This window comes from Sinocyclocheilus grahami, unplaced genomic scaffold (genome assembly GCF_001515645.1).
Source record: "Sinocyclocheilus grahami isolate Dianchi unplaced genomic scaffold, SAMN03320097.WGS_v1.1 scaffold141.1, whole genome shotgun sequence".
NCBI classification, from domain to species: Eukaryota; Metazoa; Chordata; class Actinopteri; order Cypriniformes; family Cyprinidae; genus Sinocyclocheilus; species Sinocyclocheilus grahami.
This window is the reverse complement of record NW_015505320.1, coordinates 172,093-180,115: the sequence shown is the minus strand read 5'-3', so window position 1 is coordinate 180,115 and position 8,023 is coordinate 172,093. Positions and strand designations below refer to the sequence as shown.

Here is an 8,023-nt window from a genome sequence, read left to right as displayed (position 1 = left end):
GTTGCTAAAAAAGAACATTATTTTGTGTATTTGGTGTAGTGAAATGAGTTTATGCGGTTTAAGGTAAAAAAAACAAACATACATTTTCCACATACTGTACATTATTGTTTCTCCTCTATGCCCCGCCTTTCTGAAACGTGTCGAATTTTACAAAGCTCATCGTTCTGAAAAGCGAGGTGTACGCTGATTGGCCAGCTATCCAGTGTATTGTGATTGGCTGAATGCCTCAAGCGTGTGACGGAAATGTTACGCCCCTACCATACGGTGATGCCCTGTCCGGCCGAAGCGACGAGACAAAACCAATACAACCGAGGCATTTGTAGCATCCCGTGGGGACATAATCACTGATTATAATGACTTATACTGTCTTAATACACGTTGCATTGCATCGTGCCGCATAAACATAAAACCATGTCTGCATTTGTGATCGGAGAAACAACAAACAACAAGCTCTACTCTACACTGCTCAAAACTCGCGTTTGAATCATCAGTGGCAAATTCTTTAAATATGAAAACGTACTTACAGACTGTGAGTCAGCAATATTTGTCAGAACACCGGCACTGTAGGCTACTCTCCCAGGAAACAGTCCTCGTCCTCCATAAAATGTGCTGCACACATCTGAATATTTGGGTTGAAGTGTTCTGGAACAGTGTTGTAAATACAACTTAACCACTGATTTCTAGTTGTGTCCTCTTTTGGAAGACCAAACAAAGTAGTTTCGGTTTCACACGGAAACACACAGCGTCTCCCCGACATGACGGCGGCGGCAACATTATTACAGCGAGAATAAAAGTTACGCCTTCTTTCTTTGCGTGAACATTTGGGTGGCGTTATGTAAATCTTCCCACACAGTGACATAGACATGTGGGGGCGTTTTTAAACGAGGCATTTTAAGAGGGTCTGGACGAGTCTTAACTTTTATAATAATAATAATTTATGCATTTAGCAGACGCTTTTATCCAAAGCGACTTGCAGTGCATTCAGGCTATACACATTTTTTTTTTACCAGTATCTCTTTGGGTTTGAGACTTTAGTCTTTACAACTTTAGGGATCTTATCTATTCATGAACAGCTTGTAACACTCCAAAGAGTTTAAAATAATATACACATGCATCGATCAAATGTATCCTTTTAATATGACAGTTACCCATTTTTCATTTTTTTCTGCTTGGGTGAGTCTTGATCTGATCCTTTCTTGTCTGATCCATGGGATGCCCTCTTTTCTTTTATATTCTTATCTTCTGAAACAACAAATGAGTCACCCCAAATTACAACAAAAGGGATACACTGGGCATTGATTGTATTGATACATACATGAAGATAAGCTCTGAACAATAAGACTTACTTCGAGATTGCTTTTCATCTGAGCTCTCCAGACTGGCTGAGTCCAGTTTCTCCTGCAGATCATTCTCAAAGCGTGCAAGATCAGCATCTAATCTCCGAATGTGTTTATCCACCTGGAAATGCAAGGAGACTTGTTTATGCTTGATGCATCAAATGGTACATGTAAATATAAAACTGAGGACTCTGCATCTCACCATTTCATATATCTGCATTGCAAGCTGAACTTTGTCATCGCTGTACTCTTTGCATTTGTTGTAGGCATTTTCAATCTTCTTTAAATGCTGGACACGCTCCTCGGATGCCAGATTTCTAACTTTTGCAATATACTCAGAAGCTAGTTCACTTATCTCTGCTTTTTTCTCTGTGAGCAACAGTAAGAATATAATTGTTCATTAGTCAAAATTTAAAAAAAGTTAACTGTAATGGCCTCTGATACAAAGTGGTCCAAACATTCATACCTTCAGTTCTATTATCTAAATCCTCCATTAATGAGAAGTTTCTCTGCAACTCGCAGGGAAGTCCCTCGATGCCTGGAACCAATGATTATAATTAAAAATCGTGCAAACTGTATTTACATGGCAGGAAAATAAACAGCATGCATACGCTACAGGAAGTTAACTTTACATACTGAGCAAGGGTATTATAAGATACAAAACATTACTTAGGCACCACTCAGTCATGTACAGTTCAGCATTTTATCGTAACATAACACATAAGACTGACAAACTTGTAATTCTGAAACACAACAACTCCTCAACTCTCAAGTGGGGTACTCAAGAGGAACTAATTTCATTTCATACAACTTGACAGCATTTAAAATGTGGCAACGAGTTTTTGAAGAACGCCGTTAAAAAACGTACTGTCTAAATAATGTTCTAAGTACATTCCGTTCGCCATTCTGGTTTGTGTTGGCTTTGTACTGCAGGCGTGTACGATGGTTTATTTAGCGCGCGCTGAATTTCCCTTTCTGCAGTCGTTAGGTAGGTTATTCGATTTTTATATGAAAAAAAAGATCAACTGTACTACTATTAAGTAAACACATAAGACTGCCCATGTGGTTTATATATCAGGTATTGTAGCGTAACATCTTTATCTGTAGTGCATCAAGTCACAACTTGCTCTACATCGCCATCTACTGCAGTGGAGTAGCAGCCCGCTGCTTCGCTCTCTGTGAAAAAGCAAGACAATGCAGGGAATGTCGGTTGGTATTATACATTTTTATATATGTCGTATACTCGGTCGTAGGTTTATTTAATATTAACTGCAACCCCATTAATACAGGTAACGTGTGGAGGACAGAGGAGCCTCTTAAATAAGAAGTTACAGGTCTGTGAGAGCCAGAAATCTTGCTTGTTTGTAGGTGACCAAATACTTATTTTACCGAGGAATTTACCAATTAATTCTTTAAAAATCCTACAATGTGATTTTCTGGATTTTTTTTCTCATTTTGTCTCTCATAGTTGAGGTATACCTATGATGAAAATTACAGGCCTCTCTCATCTTTTTAAGTGGGAGAACTTGCACAATTGGTGGCTGACTAAATACTTTTTTGCCCCACTGTATATATCTATATATATCTATATATAAATTGCTCAAGGAATCTGTGCATTTGTGGATCAGGTGACACGTGTGCATTTATTGACATCTTGTTCGAGTCAATCTTGTTTGGTTCATTTGGATTTTGAGATTTAATTTTCGCAGTTTGCAGCATTTCACGACGCTCACACACACAACTACCAATGAACAAGGTCCAGTGCAATTCATTAACGTGTACACGATTTGAAAAATTCACAAACGTGTGTCACTACACTGAAACAAATGGTTTCTGCAGAGTTAAGAATTACATTAATGTGCAGCATTTTGTTCAAATAGAGACAATTTTTATTCCGGCCAGCAGGGGGTGCTCATTCCCTGACTTGTATGGGTCCAAAAGTCTTACTATAACAATACAGACTTCAGACTGTAAAAAGAAGCAACCTTTTGATGAAGAGTAAAACCGGCCCCTGTAAAAAGGAGCATTATTCAGATGAGACATTAAACTGGCCTCCTGAAATTCTGTTGTCATTAATTCCCCACCTTAATCATGAATTTGACCTCATTGTTTAAGGTGGTAGCACATCCTGATGGCTGTATTGAGCTTATCAGGATGCGCTACCCCTCTGTAAGAGAAGCTTTTTAAGGGGCAGAGTACAAATGCAGTTGTTGTATGCAGTAGGCTGAGTTTGGTTCCTCAATAAAGCTAAGCAGGCCAGAGCCTGGTCGGTACACTGGTGGGAGACCCTTTGTGAAAAACTAGCTAGCTGCTGCAACTAGTTTTAGTCCAGCCAGCAGGGGGTAACCATTCCCTGGCTTCAATGGGTGCAAAAGTCCTAATATAATGACCTAGACTTTAGACTGTGAAAAGGAGCATCCTTCAGATGAGGAATTAAACTGGCCTCATGACATTCTGTTTTCATGAATTCCCCATCTCAATTAGGAATTTGACTTTGGTTTCTTTTTGAAGGCGGTAGCACATTCTGATGGCTGGTAGGTGAAAAACTAGCTTACTCCTGGAGCTAGTTTTAGTCCGGCCAGCAGGTTGTGCTCATTCCTTGGCCTGGATAAAGCAAACTATTGTTGTTTTCATATATGTCTGGGGTAAGTAACATTTTTGTGAGTAATTCTTTTCAGTACTCTTACAAGTAATTTTGAATGCTTATGATTTTTTTTTTCTGATGTTGTTCATGATTTGATTCTACAGGAATAGAATTACAGGACAGTGTTGAGCAGAAAACAAGAGTTTAAACTGCTTATGAAGGTGGAACTGTAATAATTAATTGTACATATCAAACTTCATACTCTCCGACTCTCTTTTGGTACCAGCGAAAAGTAAACAAAGACCCTAAATATATGCTCAACAGAGTTGGTAAGACTGGAGATGAAGATAAAGAGTTCAAAGACAGATTTAATGCACATATCAACACATCTTCCAAATCAGTCCCTTTGACAATCAAGAATCTGCGTGTGTCTGACTCTGCTGTGTACTACTGTGCTCTGAAGCCCACATTGACTGACTTGTGACTCACACAAAAACCTTCATCATTCCGTCAGTTCTGACTGTTGTAGCTTTTTCTAAATGTAAATGAATGGATTATTATATCTTAACTGGTTGTTCAATCATCCATTTATTTGTTGTTGTTTTTTGATAGTTATTTCTCTGTTTCTCTGATCTGGAAATGTCTGTAACTTTTCAAATGTGATCAGAATGTAAATATTCCTCAGTGATATTTAATCTCCCACAGAACTGAATGTGTTAGCTTAACCATCAAAAACCACTGTGACTTCAAAGAATAAAAACTCACTGATCTGCTACTAAGGAAACTTTAAGACAGATATAACTGCCATTATGCAGTAGCTATAGGGAGCCAGTAGAGGGAGATCAGTTTGATCTGCTGATTATGTGGTGCTGAAATCTCACTCTGTCAGGGACTCTGACCAGGATTCACAGTAAATGGCATTCAGTGGTAAGCAGATATCTATGTGTGATGATTGATAGGACAGAATGATCAGGCTCCCCAAAACGTACATTTACAACTTAATTTGCATATGCTGCTCAGTCAGTCAGTCAGTCAGTATCAGCTTTGTCATGCGCTCTTCAACTCCCCAAAACGTACATTTACAACTTAATTTGCATATGCTGCTCAGTCAGTCAGTCAGTATCAGCTTTGTCATGCGCTCTTCACAACCTATTGTGACATGAAAAATTTTCTCAGGTAAACAGAGGTGTGCGTTAAACTGTTTTCTCTTTATTAGTCACACATGAAAATAGATTTTAAATTTCTAAGAAAAATAAGAAATTACCTTGAATTTTATAGATTTTTATTTAAAATCTAAATTCTGTGGTTAAAATTCAAACTCATGAAATGGAGCCAGTCTTTAAATTCAGAGTTTTGACCAAGGCTGTAACATGTTTTATTATTTAAAAACAACATTATGGTATGGGTTAGACATCATATTGGGGTGAAAAAATAATAATAACCTGTTTGGAAAATTAACATTTAATTTAATACAACTAATATTCAGAACAAATGTGTATTTTTTTTTTATATATCAAAAAGTGTTCAGATTCATCAAATGCAATGGAAAATTAGAGAAAATATGAGATGTATCTAACAGCAGGGAATTCCCCCCCCCCCAGGACTTACAGGGTAAGTTACATTAATGAGTGTAATTTTCTCTTTTACCCAGGTGTGAATAAAATGGCTCAGAGAGAAGGGACTCAGTGTTCACAGATCTGACATGATAATGTGTCTAACAGAGACTCTGCTTGAGATGATTCAGTCTGACTCTTCTCAGAGTAAACACATACAATGGATCTTCATTCAGTTATTCTGTTCTGTGCCTCAGCAGGTGTGTATTTCTGTTCAGTGATTGATTGTTTTATTTGACTGATTAGATTAAATGTCTCTAAAATGTTTCCCATTTCTCTTCTGTTTCAGCTGTTGTCTTTGGAAATACTATCAGTCCAGATAGAACAGATGTTAGTGCTGATGAGGGCCAAAAAGCTACATTGTCCTGCAGTTATTCCTGCTCTGGGAGTACAGATGATCTCTTCTGGTACCGTCAATATGGAAGACCAAAACCAGAATTTCTTGTAGCCACATACAGTAGCTACTGCAAAAGAGACTGGGGTATCTGCTGCAGATCCAAGATTCTCTGTTAAAGTTGAAAAAAGGGAGAAAAAGCATGTGGATCTGGAGATCTCCTCTGCTGCTGTATCAGACTCTGCTCTGTACTACTGTGCTCTGCAGCCCACAGTGACAGGAAACACATCAGTCCTCTACAAAAACCTGTTACAATGAGAGACAAGAAAGAAACACAGAGACAGAGATGAAGACAGAGAGAAAGAAGCTGTAAGTGTTTTATACTGTGTGTACTATATACAGTATTATGTATGTCAGAAAAATAATAGAACCAATGAAAATAAATCACAGGTAGCTACCAAAATCTAAAGGTAGACAAATCATTTAACTAGTATATGAAAAAACAAAATACAAACAAAATGTAACATTTTAAAGTCAACGAATCTTCGGCAATATAAAAAAGTAGTATGTTAAAATCCTACAGGTCTGTCTTACAATCATATTTGACAAATCAATTTAGAACATGGTGTAATAAAAAATTAAATAAGCAGTCAATGTAACAAATGTTAAAATATCTCACAGGATTCTCATGTGTAATATATAGTGTATCTTTTGCTTGTTCCAAATTATAGTTATATATAAACATAGCTAGACTATAATTAGAAAGTCATTATTCTTCTCATTTCCATCGGTTAATATTTCCATGTTCATGAGAAATGAGAGGAAACTACAGTGAAAAACGCAAGAACATCAAGAATTTAAGCCATGCCTTTATAAAGCAGGAAGTTCCTGTGTGTGTTTCTGACTGATCTGCAGTGACTTACAGCTGAAAGCACTGAGAGCCTCAACAGAGAACTGAACTGAACTGATTGAACATGGACCGTTCAATCAGCTTTATACTGATTCTTATTGTGGGAACAGGTACATTATTTACTGAGCAACTGATGAAACTGAACATTTTTAAAACATAAAACCCCAAATGCTAAATTATTTAATTGACTGATTGTTTTTTTCCCATAAAAAAGTAAATTGTATTTGCAAAATTGTTTATTTTTTTTATTATGTGCTTATTATTATTTTGGTGGTATGTGCTTATTGTTGACAGGTTTGGTGGCTGGAGACAACATTGCGCCAGATAAAGGGACAGAAAAAACTTGTAAAGAAACAGAAACTGTCAAGCTGAGCTGCTCATATAGTTCAAATAGTGAATATGTTTGGCTTTACTGGTACAGACAGTATCCCAACAGAGAACCACAATTCTTATTATACAAAAATGCACGGTCAGCGAGTGGTGAACACACATCTGATCGTCAGTTTCAGTCGACTACATCACGCACATCCACTGAACTCACTATTACTGATGTACGTCTGTCAGATTTAGCTCTCTATTATTGTGCTCTAAGAGTAGCAGCCCAGTGATACAAAACATGAGACATGTCATACAAAAACCTGAAGCTCTTTTCACTTTGAACCAGTCAAGTGAAAACCACAATCAAAACCACAATCTATCCAGCCCCAAATGTAATAAAATATGTGGTCACACCTGTGTAAGTCAGAATTATATATTTGTTGCAAGTCATAAATTGTAAATTAGAAACTTAAGAAAAGTAGCATTAACATGTCCAGATGTCATGTTCCACATGTAAACCACTTTTATATGGTCACGTAATCTCCATTCTCTGGCAGAAACAGAATCACTTTTTTATTAATCTTTTGAATGTAAAACCACTTTAAATTCTTTAAAAATGAATAAACTAACTTTCATTATATGGATTTTCATTACATTCCTGATATTCTGATTCAAATTCCAATTCAGCTTCCAGTGAGTTGTGACCAATTTAATTAAGATTCATGAATGGGAGCCAGTTTTTAAATTCTGAATTGTGCCCAAAGCTGCTTGATTTAATTTTATTTAACACAGTGTCATGATCTGACTCATGTTCCCCTGTCTTGTGTTTGGACTTGTGTTGTGTTACTTCCTGTCTAGAGTGCCTTTTGTAGTCATTTTGTAGTTCTTTTGTTTCATTGGTCCTCTTGATTACTTTCCCAGGTGTGT

General features: G+C 37.0%; 1 protein-coding gene and 1 pseudogene across 1 annotated transcript in view; one reads left to right on the top strand and one right to left on the bottom strand.

Annotated features, from left to right (window-relative positions):
* LOC107591443 (inhibitor of growth protein 5-like) overlaps positions 1 to 2,462 on the bottom strand; it is a 6,525-nt gene extending 4,063 nt beyond the window's left edge. Inside the window, exons 1-5 of the mRNA XM_016280584.1 lie at positions 2,206 to 2,462; positions 1,804 to 1,875; positions 1,540 to 1,706; positions 1,347 to 1,458; positions 1,149 to 1,242 (exon numbers count right to left, since the gene is read on the bottom strand). Coding sequence (XP_016136070.1) covers positions 1,149 to 1,242; positions 1,347 to 1,458; positions 1,540 to 1,706; positions 1,804 to 1,875; positions 2,206 to 2,242 — 482 coding nt within the window. The 5' untranslated portion in view covers positions 2,243 to 2,462. The remainder of the gene's footprint in view (positions 1 to 1,148; positions 1,243 to 1,346; positions 1,459 to 1,539; positions 1,707 to 1,803; positions 1,876 to 2,205) is intronic.
* Positions 2,463 to 5,694: 3,232 nt separating this feature from the next.
* On the top strand, positions 5,695 to 6,186 carry LOC107591422 (Ig kappa chain V-III region NG9-like; annotated as a pseudogene).
* The last annotated feature ends 1,837 nt before the right edge of the window (positions 6,187 to 8,023 follow it).